At 38.5% G+C, this 17909-nt stretch overlaps 2 protein-coding genes across 5 annotated transcripts; one reads left to right on the top strand and one right to left on the bottom strand.

Moving 5' to 3' along the window:
- The first annotated feature begins 8143 nt into the window (after positions 1 to 8143).
- LOC126615544 (kinesin-like protein KIN-14T) lies at positions 8144 to 15212 on the top strand. 3 transcript variants are annotated; one of them, XM_050283373.1, is made up of 12 exons: positions 8146 to 8704; positions 9030 to 9389; positions 9512 to 9595; positions 9800 to 9967; positions 10098 to 10204; positions 10464 to 10642; positions 11723 to 11884; positions 12013 to 12228; positions 12554 to 12591; positions 12937 to 13064; positions 13409 to 14768; positions 14910 to 15212. In XM_050283373.1, the coding sequence occupies exons 2-12, from the start codon at positions 9161 to 9163 to the stop codon at positions 15023 to 15025; spliced, it is 2787 nt and encodes a 928-aa protein (XP_050139330.1). In that variant the 5' UTR covers positions 8146 to 8704; positions 9030 to 9160; the 3' UTR covers positions 15026 to 15212. The 3 variants fall into 3 exon arrangements, with proteins under 3 accessions (XP_050139331.1, XP_050139330.1, XP_050139328.1); XM_050283371.1 differs by having other exon boundaries at positions 8146 to 9389; XM_050283374.1 differs by lacking the exon at positions 11723 to 11884 and having other exon boundaries at positions 8144 to 9389.
- Positions 13106 to 17345, bottom strand: LOC126615545 (pentatricopeptide repeat-containing protein At5g56310). 2 transcript variants are annotated; one of them, XM_050283375.1, is made up of 4 exons: positions 15484 to 17345; positions 15214 to 15379; positions 13571 to 13745; positions 13106 to 13441 (listed from the first exon to the last, which is right to left on the bottom strand). In XM_050283375.1, the coding sequence occupies exon 1, from the start codon at positions 17233 to 17235 to the stop codon at positions 15616 to 15618; it is 1620 nt and encodes a 539-aa protein (XP_050139332.1). In that variant the 5' UTR covers positions 17236 to 17345; the 3' UTR covers positions 13106 to 13441; positions 13571 to 13745; positions 15214 to 15379; positions 15484 to 15615. The 2 variants fall into 2 exon arrangements, with proteins under 2 accessions (XP_050139332.1, XP_050139333.1); XM_050283376.1 differs by having other exon boundaries at positions 15214 to 15370.
- Between the last annotated feature and the right edge of the window lie 564 nt (positions 17346 to 17909).

The following is a 17909-nucleotide window of genomic DNA, read 5'->3' as shown; positions in this document are numbered from 1 at the left end:
CGGTATATCATCTGGGCCCACTGCTTTTCTATGTTTCATCTTCTTCAAGGCTACAACCACTTTTTCCTTCCTGATTTGACGATAAAAGGAGTAGTTTCTACACTCTTCTGAGTTACTCAACTCCCCTAAAGAAGTACTCCTTTCATGTCCTTCATTGAAAAGATTATGAAAATAACCTCTCAATCTGTCTTTGACCGTGTTCTATGTAGCAAGAACCTTTTCATCCTCATCCTTGATGCACCTCACTTGGTTTAGGTCCCTTGTCTTCTTTTCCCTTGCTCTAGCTAGTTTATAGATATCCAACTCTCATTCTTTGGTAGTTAGTTGCTTATACATATCGTCATAAGCCACTAACTTAGCTTCTCTCACAGCTTTCTTCGCCTCTTGCTTCGCTCTTCTATACCTTTCACCATTTTCATCTGTTCTATCCTTGTATAAGGCTTTACAACATTCCTTCTTAGCCTTCACCTTTGTTTGTACCTCCTCATTCCACTACCAAGATTCCTTTTGGTGTGGAGCAAAGCCCTTGGACTCTCCTAATACCTCTTTTGCTACTTGTCGGATACAACTAGCCATGGAATCCCACCTTTGGCTAGCTTCCCCCTCTCTATCCCACAAAATCCTGAATTTACTCTTGAATATATATTTATGTGGCCAATATAACCCCTGAAGCATTCTCTTTAAAAAAAAATTAAATCAAAACTGACATTCTCTAGCCATGAGGCACCATTATCTGTTCGTAATCCTTTCTTTGCTCCGACGACCTCAAATCTGTTGGCTGGAAACGTTGCACGCCTTCGAGTCAGAGGTAACAAGGAATGACTAAATTTGATGAGAGTGAAAAAATGTAACTGGTGAGGATTTTCTGCCATCTCCTGAGGTATCCCACACCACGAAGGGTGGGGTCCGGAAAAGTTAAGGACATTTTTAGTCCACTTTTAACCACAATTAATTGACACACATCATCCATGTTTTGCTAACTTTATGTCTTGAACCCAAAATTAGAGAACAAACCCTATAGGTGTTTTGTTGAAAACCACCTAATGTTCTTTGGGAGTTGGCAGTACCCGAGGAGTGTTCAGCCCAAAACCACCGAAATGTTTATGCAGCTATTTGGGCATAAATAAAGGTCGAATCTCGCAACACCCATTGCATTTTTCTTCTTTTTCTTTTTTTTTTTAATTTTTTATAATAATAATAATAATAATTATTATAATTAATAATGATAAGAATTTATTATTATTATTATTATTATGCCACCGACTCCTTTATTGGGCTGGGGTTGGCGGCAACCCCCATCTTTTAATTGCTTTCCCTCTCCTCCCTTTCATCTATTTAGTTATGTTGGTGTATTGCTCTTTCGATGCCTTTGGTTGTCAATTTGAGAAATCATCCCATATTTTTTTTGCTTTCTTTGAAGTCCTTTTGGCAGTCCTCGCCATCACCCTTTTATCATTGTTTTTTGTGTCTCGCCAAAGCCAATCCTTATCCTAAAACCCCCCCTTCTTCAACCTCAAACTTTCGTCCTCTTTCAACTTGTTCATCTGCCTCTTCTTCCCACCCACCGTCCTTCCCACAACCTTTTCTCAAGCTAAGAGCGACACACCTGATTTAGTCCACATATCTAAGCCCTTCGATCATGGCACTACACTCGATCAACATGTCGGGATATTAGGGCCAAGCATGTTGCAGCTTTGCCCAAAGTGAAGGTGTTTTAGATGCCCCCTTAGCCCTACCCCCTTGATTTTTGTTTTGGTTTTTGGTTCTACTTGCGGGTGCTTATGTTCGTGGTTCAGATCTGTTGGCTTTTTTTCAATGTTGCAGCTTTGGTGGTGAAAATTTTTTGGGGCTTTTTCCTTGTTATAGATTGATTTGTTTTGTTATGCGATCCCTTCCTCGAATTCAATGCGGAGTTGGTTTTCTTCCGATGACTACCTGTGTGGTCGCTGCCGAGGTGATAACGGTAGTGGAGGTCGGGCTGTGCGAGTTGAAGATTAGGTTTTTTTTTTGGGGTAAATTACATTTTGCACCCTCAAGTATGAGTGCGATTACAACCTCATACATCATCTTTAAAACATTACAATTTTATACACCAAATAGTTGCAATTTCATACAATCCTTTACATAATATGTTAGATTGACTATTAAGTGATGATATGGTAGATATGTGACTAGTTTTTAATGAGGTGGGTGTCAACTTTGCGCCATGTGGATAAAAAAATTATAAAATATAAAAATATATTATTATTAGAAATATTTAATAAATAATTAAAATGTCAAAAAAAAAAAAAAAAAAATCAATCCCACCCCATCCCCCACACTTGACTTTTCATCTCTGATCAACTTGTCATCCACTCCTCCACCGTTCCCACACCTCTTCTCCCTTTGATCAACCCCATCTTCCATAAGCACCAAGAACACGCCTCTCCGTCACCATTAACCCTCGACACCACACCTTCAACCACAACCAAATCGCAGCAATTGAAACCCAACAATTCAAATCTAGCGTGGTTTGAAATTGAGAATTTCACAAATAAGTCGAAATCGAAAGCCTTCGTGGTTGAAATAGGGAACCTAAGTCATCACATGGGAGAGAGAAACAATGGGTGTGGTGGTGGATTGATGGAGGAGGTGGCGGCTCTACCATGGCGACATCTATGAGGTGGGTGGGTTCTTCCTGTTCTTCTTTTCCTTCAATTGCAAACCCATCTGGAACCAGATGGTGTCAATTTTTTTTTCTTTGAAACCCCACTTGTATACATCCCACTCCAGATTCATTGATCTCTCCATCCCATAAGCCAAAAAATAAAAATTTATAAGGTGTGGGGGTTGGTCAGAGGGAGAAAAGGTGTGAGGATGGTGGATGAGCATAGGAGGAATTGATCAGAGAGAAGAGGGGTGGGGTGTGGTTGATTATTATTATTTGTTTGATATTTTAATTATTTATTAAATATTTCAAATAATAATAATTTTTTATCCACATGGCGCAAAGTTGACAACCATCTCATTAAAACTGGGTCCCATATCTGCCACATCATCACTTAACAGCCAATCTAACATATTATGTAACAGATTGTATGAAATTACACCTAAATCATATTTGGTGTATGAAATTGTAATGTTTTAAAGATGATGTATGAGGTTGTAATCGCACTCATACTTGAGGGTGCAAAATGTAATTTACCCTTTTTTTATTGTTTTTTTTTTGTTGATACACCCCTAACCTGGATTGTTCACATGGACTTCGAATTGAGTTGTGCTGATTGACACTTAGAAGGTGAGGAAGCCATAAAGTGTAGCGATGTGGAAAATTGTGAATAAATTAAAACCTAAAAGTGACTAACAAAAAGAGTGCACATGTGAGCGGGATTGAACTCATTTTACATGTAATGTTAGAGCATAAATATAAGTACAATAAAAGCAAATAGATATTATACCAAAAGGAGAAATCTTTTATATGTCATTGTTTGCCAAAAATCCTCGTCACATAAACTTCGCCATTAAATCCTAGAGGGGCGAAAAAACAAAGGTGAGTGGGCTCAATAATAAATTTTTGTAAAACCTTTTCGAAAATGTATAATCCCTCATTATAAAACAAGTATTAGGTTTCAACATATCTCGCATAAAAGAACATATAAGAACATATAATTTTAGATAATCATCGGCATATGCTAACAGACGAGTTCATGCAGAGGTATTCAGACATGAACATGACTAGGTGTGCTAGTGATCTACACTCTAGTACTACAATGGTGTGAACACTGGCGCTATGCTCATCACATATGAGTCATAATTGCCTATAGCAATCTAGGACATATGAATCCAAGGTGAGCGTATCATGCGAAGTGAACATACACGTGAAGATTGGCCTTGGATTGGGACGAGTACAAACACCAGTGTAGCATACATGATGAATAGTTAACATAAGTATGATCATGCCATGGTAATTTCATAATTCTCAACATCTATTATAACAATACTTCTACACATGTAAGAGAGGAAGAGAGTTATCCCAAAAAGAGGCTTAACTGTGGCCGGAGTTGGTTGAAAAACGATCTGGAAATTGCGGTTTCCTTCCTCGAAAAAACAGGGGAATTGCTTCCTGAGTGGTATTTGCACTAATTGCCACCAAAACTAACATGTAAGCTTGAAATAAAAAACTAAAACGAGGATGAGTGATGTGAGTCCTTACCAAAGTTGGGAGCACAAAATTTGTCGGATAAATCTTTGGAGAGATGATGAACAGTGGCAACAACCATCGTTTCATTAAGGACATGGGTGTCCTAAGTATTTAAGGTTGAGGGTTGTGGTGGTTATGTGGTCTGAGAACTCGTCGGAGTGGTTAGTTGTGTCTGTGCTCAGAGAGAGGAGGGATGAGATTTGATAAGGAAGTGAGAGTTTAAGGGGAAATAAGAGAGTGAGATGAGATAAAGAGAGAGTCCTCGAGAGCGTAGGCGGAGAGACATGGGGAAGAGAAAGAGAAGTGGGGTGTAGACCCCACTAGATAAAAATCTAAATAAAATATTAAAATAATTGAAGAGGAAAATATCCGAAATAGTAATTTTACTAGAATACCCTTCGACTTCCTAATTCTACACAATCTTCATCTAACTCCGATTTCAGTTCTGCTTACAACCACGTGTTTGTATCGTTGAGTACTTCGAAAATATGTGTCTGTCGTTGGGTCAAGCCCAAACAATAAGTAATTAGGTACGTGACCTAATTAATAAAGTGCTAACGTAGACAGGCCTACTTGTAGGTGTTTACCTTTTAGGTTTTATAGGGGGTTTGGTTCTAAAAGTTTCCCACACTTTATAAGACTTTGTTATTCTTACAACGTGATTGGAGAAATGGATCAAGAAGAGCAAAATTGGGCCTAAACCTTGAGTTTAGGCTTTGGAATGTGATAATATTAATATATTTTAATAATTAATTATCAAAATATGGACCTTGAGCCCTGGGGCTCTTGGGCTTAAGCTCTAATAATTAAATATAATAATTAATTATATTTTAATTTCAGATTTAATTATTTAATTTTTAAATCAACAGACTCATCATTTTGAATGAAGTTTGAAGACAACAGAAGATCGCCAAGAGCTATGCACCCATCTGAGCAGATACCTCCCAAAAGATGCATTCCATACTCATACCTGTTGCAAACAGGCATATGTGTATTATATATACATCCATCTGCACGACATTTAGAACCCAGAAAAAACGAATTCTCCTTATGAAATACCAAAACCTTCTCGCTGAGAGAACCACAAAGATATTCACCAGAAACCAAGATTTCCAGTGTTGGAATCCTGGTTTGATCGTTGAATTTTGGTAAAGAAGATGTTCATTGAATTACAAGCCCTGTGACCAAATTCTATGTCAAGGACATTGCAATACGCAAGCTTCGATTTTCAGTTTATCTGATTAAATATTAGTTTTGTTTTGTACATACTGTGTTAAATTATTAATTTGCATTTATTGTTTTTTAGCATATTCGAATTTATTTCTATATATAAATCTGTCATTGATTGTTGATAAATATTCAACACACCATACACTTACATGTGCTTCGTCTTGTCGATATCGTCCTTAAACTAATAATTCTTCTCATCAAATTACAATGAAATTAGATGTTTGGATAACATGTTGGTAAGTTTTGTAGGTGACTAACATCTACATATTATTGATGACTTCGAACTATAAAATAATTAAACCAATATGCATTAGTGGTTTACTATGTATATATACATATGTGTAATGATCTGCTGAAGCACTGAATCTTACTGTACGTACAAGCATATCTTGAGCCTCTGGGCTATCTCGTCTTGCAAATACATATGGGACGTACCTTCCGCATGCAAGTGGCTTTCTTTTATTAAAATATGCTCAAATCCATCATTTGCAACTTGCAAGCTAGGTCTGATCAACCACTGAGAAAAATATATGGCAAGTTAAAGAACCCTTATCCTTTTACAGATTAATTCTAGACACACACACATATTTTTCAGTAGCTGTCCCCCTCATCATCACCTAAATTGAAGCTGTAAGTTGTATATATATATGTGTGTGTGTATGTGTAAATATGATGCATCAGATGTCCAAAGCTCCATCTTGAGGCTAGAGTCCTTTCGTCATATACATTAATATGATTAAGATCCTTCAATTTGTTTTAATCTTTATATTCCTCTCTGATCTGTTTCTTTTCTGTCCCGTGTTTTCCAATTTCCATCCGCTTTATATATTATATTCGATCGATCATATGTGCATGGTTTGAGAAGCTTCTATTGCCTTGCCTTGCGTGTTGAGTGCAGAAGGTATTTTGCAGCCAATGATGACTTGCCGATCTACTCCTACACTTACTTCGTTCTCGGTCTCTCTTCTATATTTCCAGGCCTTCATGTGACGATGCATGTATGTATGTGTGTGTGTGTGTGTATTGTATTTGTTAGCTAATTCCGTGCATGCTTCTATATTATATATAGAGCTAACTATAGATTAGCCACTACTAGCTAGTGATTAACTAGAACCTAAGTGCTGCTGAGGTTAATTGGCAAGTTGTCCTTGTACACAATGTTTCTTTCTGCTCCTCATGCCAGGCCCTTGGGGATATCGTCAAAATATTAAGCTAGCAGCTAAGCTTAATTAGCCTTAAAGTTAAACAGGTACGTACACACGCACAATACATTATTAAGCCTTCAAGTCCTCCTTTAATTAATTAGGACTACGTACTTTCTAAATTCTGAGATTTCATCATTTGCAATATCTCTTTTTTCAATTTTACATTACATATATATTACGTGATTGCAAGTGGTCGCACTTGGTGCGATTGCAAGTGCCTTCGCCCATAAGCGGTAGGTCTCGGGTTCGAGACTTGGGAGCAGCCTCTCCATAAATGGGGGTAAGGCTAGCCGACATTCACCTCTCCCAGACCCTGTGTAAAGCGGGAGCCTTGTGCACTGGGTACGACATTTTTTATATATATTACGTGATTAATTACCTTACGGGGCCTAGAGACCCCTCATTCACACATCTTGAAATAGGATAGGATCTGTGGGTGGGTGCCCCACTGAAACTGGTTGATAGAAACAGATCATTCATGTTTCATGACCAGCTTTGGATTGTATAAAAACAACCAAATAATTGACCTCAACGTTGAAAGGAAAAAAAAAAATTGAAGAAGACAACACTGTCGGCAGTTGCTTCTATCAGTAGAAATGACATTATGCACGTGTTCTATGGTTCAAGGCTACACTCCTTCACATTATTACCTAGCTATTAGTGTCACTCTATGGTGTGTAATGTATGGAGGGTGTATAGTGGCATGTCCTTCCTCATGGTGGCGCCTCTTGGCACATGCTCTTCCTATTCTTTGTGACATTGGTGTAGCTTTTTGGTTATAATATGGGTAATTCTACGGTACCAAGAAAAAGTAAGAAGAGGATGTTAGTACCCTTTGTTTTAATAAGATTACTTTACCATTGTTAAAGCTTAACATGTTATTAAGAATGATATTGTTATTATACAATCAACGCTGATTGTTACACTGTGAATATCTTGTTACAGTATAGACGCAAGTTATGTTAGTAGACGTCATGAAGCTATCCATTATCGTTATTCACTTTTGTGCTCTCTACCTTCACATTTAATAATGTTATAAACATGACGTTAACATTCAATGTATGAATTATAAGATAGGTAAGGTTACATATATATATAACAATGATAATGTTACAACATTAATATTCACCGTCGAATCATTCCATACTCCTTCAAGTGCAGAGAGTTTAGTCACCTAACTATTGGGATCAAAGGATGGCTGGCCAATCCATACTCTTTGATATATCATGACATCAAAATCAAGGTAGCTTATCAGTAAACAATTCATTGTTTTTGGGGGTCAGCATCGTAAGTTGCGAAGGAAGTTTCTTTGGTCCATTGGTTGGTGTATTGGCTTTGTTTGATTTTCAGCCTATTGATTAATTGGTCTATGTTGGAGTAGTTTGCAAACATAAAACACTTGGATTAGATGGGATGCGATGGGACCAAATGAAATGAAAGCCAAGATCTATATTTAATTAGACGATTGTGAATGTGTTATGACGGTGTGGAAAGGGAAGGGAAGGGAAGGGAAGGGAAGGGAAGGGAAGGTCAATTGGTTGTGGTTGGTGTTGCAGTTGGCCTGGGGAGCTCAAATGGCAAGAGCCAAAAGGCTCATATTACAGATTATTCATGCAAAGAGATCCTGAAGTCCTATTTGAAATGGTGTGCATTTTTCTCACCACACTCAAGTGGTGGTAATGATCACCATCCTATTTATTACTATTGAATGAGTTTAAATTTTGAGATTTATGTTTATCCACTACAAAAATCTTGAAATTTAAACTCATCTAAATCATCAATAGAGTAGTGAACATTATCATCACGTGAGAGTGGTGAGCACAAACATTCCCATTTGAAATGGAATGGGACCCGCATCAACTACAACTACCAGCCTTTGCTTTCTCTCATTGTTGCTATGCTGTTTCTTATCTTTCATATACTTTGTCAAGAAGCAAAATTCCAAGATTGGTTACCTGGCTGGCTGTAAGTACCTGAATAACGTATCAAATAAAGGTTGTAATTAAGATGATGCTAGAAATCTGAAAATGGTTTTAGTCTCGCTCGCAGCCGCAGAGACAAAAATTCTTCCATCAACATTCAACAGCTTGTGAGACTTCTTCTCCCTCCCCATTCCCCCAAACCACTCTTTTATATTTTACTTGTTTTGGTTTCCTTGGCTAATAGCTGAAGGAAATATAAAGTTGGGGGCTGCCATGCCATGGAGATGGACGAAAATACTTGACCTCGTGCTGGTTTTCTCTGAGGCTTCTCAGACATTGGATATCCCTTATTCCATCCATCTTTCCTTTACCGCGTTATAGACAGCTCACATTAGCAAAGAATAGGATCCTCTATATATTATATATACGCATAGATTTCTGCAGTTTTTTCATATGCTACTAATACTCCTCTTTTTCATCTGTATATCAAAGATTATTTCCTAGTTCACGGCAGACAAGTACTGGCCAGAAAGAAGACGACCCTAGCAACAAAGTTTGGTTGCACTTGCACGACAGAGAGATTTGATTCAACAGAGTGCGTACGTATAATTCCAAAGAGGGGAATGAGGAAAGTCATGGCATCAAGAGACCCTTCCCACCACTCTCTTTCTGAAACAATTCATTCCTTACTAGGACTGAAGTCACATCTCACTTCCACCTGGGTTCAATCTGTTTGTGATATAATAACAAACCTACCTCCTCACTGTCCTCAACCTCAAGGACAACCCACCGACTTAACAACAACAAATCTCGAGACAGACACTTCTTCAGACGCTGCCTCAAAAATTAGAGGTAAATCCCTTCATGTCTTTCTGCATATGTTTTATTCTGATGTCCTCCGTGCGAGACTATCTACCATTCTGTTGTTCATCGACCGCCGCCTATACGCTTTCTTATTCCCCCCCTGTCAACAGATGAACTTGCTATCTTGACTGCCCACATGAATGAATTTAACAAACGGAGAAGGCAGGTTCTAAATGAATTTCTAAATTTGAAAGGTTAGTCATCCTCTACTGAAAACTATTCTGTATACCATCTTATAAAGAAAAAAGAAAGAGTGCTTTTACTAAATGTTCTCAAGTAATGTATACAGACAGACCAAAGAACTTAAAATACTTAGCTGCACATATCTGTTGCAAACTTGCAGTTGACCCAAACCAATTTAAATTGCAGAATTATGCTAAGCATATTTGTCATTGCAGGTAATATTAGAGTGCTTTGTCGTATAAGACCCATTGCAATAGGGGAGAACTTCGGCCGCTTTAGGCCTGTTGTAGCATTGGATTCAAGTAATGTTCTTCTAAGACTTACTGACAGTAAGAATAAAAGTTACAGTTTCGACAATGTTTTCCGCCCCGGCTCATCACAAGGTGCTTGAGTACATGAAAACTTTTTGGTTGTAAATTTGGCCACTGTGTATTGTTGCAACTCTGATCCAAAGATAACTTACACAGACGGCTATGAATATATGATTGACAATTTGATTACCAAAAATTTCAGACGAAGTCTTTTCAGAAGTTGAGCCAGTCATCAAATCCGCACTTGACGGCTACAATGCATGCATATTCGCTTATGGACAGACAGGCACAGGGAAAACCTTCACCATGGTGAGGAATCAAGCCAAAAATCTTATGGAATTTGTAGGCATACTATACAAATTACAATACATGCTAAGAATCTTGCAAAACAGGTAAAATCATGACATGGCCAACTAAAAAAGCCATGCCATCCCAGTGACATCAAACCCGCTGAAAATTCAGTAGCCCAAAATTCTCAATGGCATTCTTTGATTTGCCTCTAGTTTTTCTTAAATGTGGTATATATATAATAATTCTGACTCTACTTTTTCGGATCTAAAATTCGTAGGAAGGAACTCCAGAATTTCCCGGAGTGGTGCCCCGTGCAATTGAAGCACTGTTTAGGCAAGCAGTTGATAGCAACCATGTGTTTCTATTCAGTTTCAGTATGCTTGAGATTTACATGGGAAATCTCAGAGACCTGCTAATTTCTCATCCAACAAAGGCAATGGATCCTCTGCCTCCCTGGTAATGCTAAAAATAGCAACTGCTGCTCATATATCATAAGTTATACCACTTTCCTCTTTCAAGAAAAGACGAACATAATTTTTATTAATGCTAACAAAAAAACAACTCTTCGGACAAGGAGACCACACAGAAAACATACAGGAAACAAAGTGGGAATGGACAGGCCTACCAAATGTAACCAAACTAAAAATAATACTTGGATTCCCTTGCACTCTTTAACTAATCTGCACTAACACATCGCAGTCTGCAGCCTTACAATCTAGAGGAATATCAGAGAGATATCCATAAAGATGACCAAAATCTGATATTTTTCTCAATGTTCCTCCTCTCTATAGTCCATTTAAGCCTTCAGAGTGATTCTCTAGTAGGTATCCTATTTCTGGTTGTAGGAGGCTGTGAGTTTGAAACCTCCAATAACCATTCCCCACTTGTCTGTTGACTTGCAAGGTACATGATGGAGCTTGCAAGGTGCATGATGGAGCTGCACCTATATGTTTCTCCATATCTGCAATTGTCTCCCTCTCCAAGTCTACATGTGAGGGAAGTTAGCTTGATATACATTGTTGGCCCATTCTTAAGTGCGTAAGCTTTTCGTGTATGGTGGCAGCTTAAAAAAATAACATAGGTGAAGATGATTAATATGTTCTCGTACCAACTTGTTATAACTTATACCTCCTGTAACATTCTAGAGTTTACAAATTTGACCAAGTTCAATGAACTTAGTTTGACCTCTTTCTTCACTATATTGGAGGAGGGTGAGGAATTCCATACCTGCCATATCATGTCTGAAAATATGACCGCATCAAATAATTAGTCCCAAGTCTATATGCTTGAAGTAGCACGATTCTTTATTAGTCAAAGAATTTCAAAGCAAAAGTGGGAGAAGAAAAATTTTCAGAGGCAGCACTAACTGTCAGGTATAGCTAATTCCCGTCAAGAGGAGGAAACGATGGAAGCTAATTTCGCTCAATTAAACCTCTCATGGTCTCTTAAATACATGTAAAATTTACTGGGTTAAGTTCGATTTGTTAGCAGTGCTAAACATTGCCTTATAGAGTAATCCTACTTTTACTTCAACAGCCTATCAATCCAATCAGATCCAAATGGTGGGATTGAAATTGAAAACCTTGTGGCTATTCAAGTGAGTGACTTCAACCAAGCTTTGAAACTATATAAACTAGGGTGCCGGTTCAGGTCAACTGCATCAACAAATTGTAACAGTACTTCCAGCAGATCACACTGGTAACCACTTTCTATAATAAGAAACTTGCTGACTTAGTATGTCTTCAGCTCTGGTTACTGGTTTTGGAACTTGGTATCTAGAAACAATATTATTATGTTTCTAAAACTTTATGTTCCTGTTTTGGTAGCTTGATTCGCATATCAATCACATGTAGTGGAGCACCTGAGAGGCGAAGGGAAACAAATAAAGTTTGGTTTGTTGATCTTGGAGGAAGCGAGCGTTTGTTGAAAACAAAGGCATGGGGTAGAAGACTAGAAGAAGGAAAGGCCATTAACTTGTCACTTTCCTCTCTTGGAGATGTCATCAGTGCCCTTCAAAATAGAAAAAGCCATGTACCTTATAGGTAACAGAAATACAATTAATCATTGTTCATTGATCCCTACTACTTGGGGTCGGTAGTAGATGTCCCTTTGTGTTATTTTTTTATTGAAGCTATACCCTCCAACTTGATTGAGAAATTAAATCTCTCAAAGATCACTCTTGGTGTGATTAAGATACTAACAAATTTTCTACTCTTCAGCTTCTTTTTATGTAATAACTAATATGATATAACACCTCAGCAGTTAATATTTACTTGTCTTGTATGGCTAATTAGTAATTACTAAATCTGCTGCAACATTATGAACTCATCCCTAAATGATAACTGATTCATTTTTCACTAATGACAGGAATAGCAAGCTGACGCAGGTTCTTAAGGATTCCCTTGGTAATACCTTTTACCTCACCGGACTCCAGTGTCATCCTTATTTGTAATGACCAAGAGACAAGAACATGCCCTACTTATTTATGAAAAAAAGATTGTGCCCTACTCCAAATTTTACTACAATATTGTTCTGCCACCACTAACGAGTCTCTTGGAGTAAACTATATGCATACATCAAATAGTTATATCCATCATGGAAACTATTTTAAGAAAAAGCCACCGCCAGAGATGGCAAGAATTTCATTTTCAGATATACATAACATTTTTATGCATGCTTCACATATAAATTATTTCTACTTTTTATAGTTATATCAGCATGGTTTAACTATTGATTTATTTTATTCTCAGGACAGGACTCAAAAACTCTAATGCTTGTCCATATCAGTCCTAATGAAGAAGATCTCTGTGAAACAGTGTGTTCTTTGAATTTTGCGACTAGGGTGAGAAGCGTTCATCTAGGGAAAACAGATTCGACTGTAAGTAAATGTGACAATCTGTTCTCTATAAAACAATTAGATAGTTTAGTAACCCTTTGTAAAGAGAGATTAAATATGACAAAGTAAACATTTAAACCATAAATAAGCATATTGGTTGTCAGGATTCATTTGATAAATGAATTGATCATTTCAACCAAAAACTAGAAGAAAAAGAATTAACCATATCCACATGGATACTCAAAACAGAGACATTACACAACAAAACCTAATCAGTTTTCTGAATTACCTGGTTACTTTACTTCAAGAATTCAAGTGCCTTTTTGTTTCAATTATAAATTGTGAACTCTGGTACCTTTATAATGACTGGGAAAAACTGAAATCAGGTAGAAAGGGAGAAGGAAGTTGCAATGATCGATCTGCAACAAAAGATTAAACTGATTGAAGCTGAGCGCCAAGAAGCTAGAACGAGTATCAAGAAGTTAACTGAGGAATTGGATAAATTAACAGGGACATCCCCATCTTTCGGTGAGCAACTGGATGCTTACCATTTATATAAATATAACGAACGGCCCCAACCTAATCTTGAAATTAGTAGGAACAAGACTAGAAATATTGCAGCAGCTCCATTATCGCAGGTACCAAGGTTTATGAGGCCTACTGTTTGCAGTCGAAGAAAATCTGGACTGGAACACCTAACTTCTGAAGAAACAGTGAGAGTTCCTGCAAAAAGGAGAAGGCCAATGGACCATCATGCGAATTCTGTGAATTTCCCCTTAAAGGGTACTTCAGAAAGCAACTCAGAATGCAGTATTTCCAGAAATAGCTGTTTAGTGGCTTTGAAGGTGAAAAGTAGTGCAGATTGTGAAACAGAATACAGTCAGGATCTATCAGAGTCCGATACTAAAGAGGTTGTGCTACCAGGACAGGAAGCATCACCTAAACCCTATGTTGATAAGTGGTTACTCTTAAATAACAATGCAAATGTTACCAGGAGTCACTTTCACAGGAACAAATGGATTCCAGCCATTCCTACCCCAGAGAAGAAACATATATGTAATGGACAGAAAGAAACAGACAATTTGCAAGATAAGAAAGTCCATAATTACAAGTTTGCAACGAAACAGATTATCAACCACAACAAATTGGAGAAGCATGCTTGTGTGGAGGGATCTCAGAGGTCCGTGCAAGAAGTGGTTATTAATAAAACTCCCACAAATTTGAAGGATTATGACAGTATTTCCTCAAGATGTAACTATATAAAAGATAAACTTGATGGCATGCCAATGGAGAAACACATATGCAACACTATATATCCATCTGATATTTGGTGCAGCAGTTCTCATTTGAATCAAGATGATAATGGGGTCCACGCTTCATCCACAACGCAGGCACTACTTGGTGAAACAGAATGCTCAGACAGTTCCTTGTCAGGTGATAGTAATTGGTGCCAAATTTCTACCACCAATTCAGCTTATAGCGTTTTGGACTCAAGAAAAGAGTCTAGTATCTCAGTTTTGAGAATAGAACTAAAGTCATGCTGTCAACAATTGTGTACCGCAATATGTGAGGAAGATTGTGGAAAAGAAGACTCGGACACGCTATTTAAGAGGTCTGCTGAAGGGATAAGACCGGGCCTAGGAAAAATGAGATGTCAAAGAGCTTTATTTATGGAAAATGCAACTCCAAAGGAACCAACCAAGCCACAACAACTCATAAAGTCACAAGAAGATGATATGAACTCAGGTAAGAAAGATACTTATGTAAATACAAACATGCTGATCTTATTCAATCTTTTTTACCAATATTTTCATCCAGCAGCTTTTTTCTTTGAACATGTTCTGGTCTATGGTTTCACAAGTTTATCTTGCTCTATTTGTTTTTCAGGAATATGCCACCATCTTAAACAGAAAATTCAAATTTTGTGGATCAGTACTCTTCTAGGGTTAGGATTACGAAATTTGGGACTAGAGCAGGAATTCTTCCTTGGCTTAATGCTTTGAAGCAGCTGCAGTAGGTGACTATATACTCAAGTCTTCATATGCAAGTTCTGATGATTATCCTATGAAATAAAGCGATATTCCATTCATGTAAAAATGTGCATTGAAAATTCATATCACAAATGTGTACAAATTAAATAACTCAAATTATCTTTGTGAAGCACTTTCAGTTTCAAGTTCACTGATCAAACCTGATTGTCACTTGGCAAGAAATTAAGACCACTGAACTAAGCAGATCTGATTTGTGACTCTCCTGAATGCCTGATGCAACCTGTAATCCTGATGCTCCATTGTACATCATTTTTATCTCTTTCTTTTCTTTGAAACACCAAACCGTGTATGTGATGCCTGGAAGAACTATTAGTAGGGTAGCATGAGGGTGAAGAGAAATAATATGTATGTTAGTGTAAACCCATCGGCAGCTCAAAAAGACAGAAGACAATACTTTGGAAAGAAAATACCTATTTGTTGATGAAAACGCAGGTCCAGATACACTGATGTAGCAAACCTCCTCTGACATCCAACAAGAAAGTTCACAATCTCAATTCTGGGTTAACGTTGGAAGAAGTGGAGTATCAAACCCTGGCTAATGGCTATTCATCAAATTCAAGCAGCTCCTCACAATCATTTTGTAGATGTCCAGCCGGCTTCAACTGCCTGAAAATCTTAAACAGGACTCCATATATCCTAGTGCACTCTGAATGTGATTTGTCTCCTGCCATGAATTCATGGACTCTGTTATTCACTTCTACTGAACTCCCTCCCGGCGCCTTCTTCACACCTGTGTCCCTCATAATTTTTCTTAGCATCCCAGAATCATTCCACCTACCTAGAGCACCATATATGTTAGACAAAAGTGCATAGTTTCCACTGTTATGGGGCTCGAGCATTATAAGATGTTGTAAAGCATGCTGCCCAAGCTCAGCATGCCCATGTATATTAGAAGCCGCAAGAAGAGAACCCCATATAGCTGGATTTGCTTCAAAAGGCATCTGCTTAACCAGCTCATGTGCCTCTTCAAGATAACCGGCGCGCCCAAGTAAATCGATCATGCAGCCATAGTGAACGATCTTGGGTTCAATCCCATACTTGGAGATCATGATGTTAAAATACCAATGGCCTAGTTCAACCAATCGACCATGGCTACAAGCAGAAAGGATGGCGATGAAAGTGATATGGTTAGGCTTGATTTGAGCCCTTTCCATTTGAGAAAACATTTGAAGGGCTTCTCTTGCAAGACCATGCAGAGCCAGTCCAGCAATCATGGTCGTCCAAGTTACGACAGTTTTGCACTTGGTATTTTCAAAAACCCGAAGGGCTTTCATGATGTTGCCTGACTTTGCATACATGTCGATAAGTGCATTGTTAAGAGAAACCAGCTTACGAAATCCATGCCTGTCAATGTAGTTATGGATCCACTCCCCCAAGTGAAGGGCACCTAAATGGGCACACGCAGAGAGTGCGGCTAACACTGCTATCTCATCAGGCTCAACATTCTCAACCTGCATTCTCTGGAAGACGGTGATGGCCTCGTGGGGGCGGTTCGTCTGGGCGTATCCGGCAATCAGGGCAGTCCAAGAAATCACGTTCCGAATGCTATGGGGCATAAGTTCAAACACATGGCGGGCACTGTCGAGGTCACCGAGCTTGGCATACCCCCCGATCATTGCGTTCCAGAGTGCGGCATCCCTGACAAAGAAAGCTCCATCAAACAGCGCGCGGGCGTGGGAAACGCATCCGCAGGAGGAATACATATGAACGAGGGCAGTGAGGACGTTGGCATCGGCGGCGAACCCAGTGGCAATGGCGTGGCAGTGAATCTGAGCGCCCAGTTGAAGTTGGAGCAAGCGGACAACGGCCTTGAGCACAAAGGAGAAGGAGTAGGAGTCAGGGCGCAAGGCGGCGAGTTGAATGGAGTTGAAAAGAGAGACGGCGCGGGAGGGGGAGGGGGAGAGAGCGTGAGCCTTGATCATGGTGTTGTAGAGATAAATAGTTGGCTGATGAGTGGCTGGGCAGTGGGCGAAGACGGAAGAGGCGTAATCTGAGAGGCCGAGAGAAGAGCAGGTGTCGATGAATCGGGCGAGGATAAAATTTTCGTGAACAAGGCTTCGGGGGACCATAAATCCATGAGCTTGCTGGATGTGTTTGGGGGTGGAGCACTGTCTCAGCAACCAAGAAACTCGATCAAACTGGAGCTGTAATCCTCTCCTCATTGTTCATCATCATTCGTCACATCACATGCTGGGTGATGATGCCGCTGCCACTGCCGCCACCAGTGAGTAGAGTTTAAAAGTCGAGAGAAAGATTTGCGAGCGCACAGCAAATTTTTTGGGAAATACTATTACACTTTCTTAATCTAGAAACAAAAATAGAATATTTTTAATACGCACGCGGCATGCACATACAATGAACAACAATCAAACAAAAATATAATTTTTTTTCTACACTTTGAGATGGTCAAATTGCCCTCGTATATGATGTGGTAAAAACCAACACACAAATTAAACCTTATAAATTATGCAATCATAGTACGAGTAAGTAGGGGTCGTTCTACTCCAGGGATTAGAAGGGATGCTAATCAACATAAATTAAACTTATAAATCTGAAAACTAAATTAAACTAACAATAAAACACGACCGGGAAGATTTTGGACGAATTTAATAAAAACAAAAGTAAATGGCAGCAAGTAAATTATGTTGTGAATGAAATATGGATGAAAAGATAGAGAAAGGATTCTTCTCCACATATGAATCATATGCATACAAATCGATTTTCATTTATTTTTCCTATAAATCATGAATGACAATGCCCCAAATTAACTGTGTACAACACTAATTAACTTTCAGATTTTCCTAAGTTTATTGAATTGGACTCAGCGACGCAACCA

The sequence above is a fragment of the Malus sylvestris genome, chromosome 3 (genome assembly GCF_916048215.2).
Source record: "Malus sylvestris chromosome 3, drMalSylv7.2, whole genome shotgun sequence".
NCBI lineage: Eukaryota > Viridiplantae > Streptophyta > Magnoliopsida > Rosales > Rosaceae > Malus > Malus sylvestris.
The sequence above is the reverse complement of the archived record's forward strand: the minus strand, read 5'-3'. Positions and strand labels throughout refer to the sequence as shown.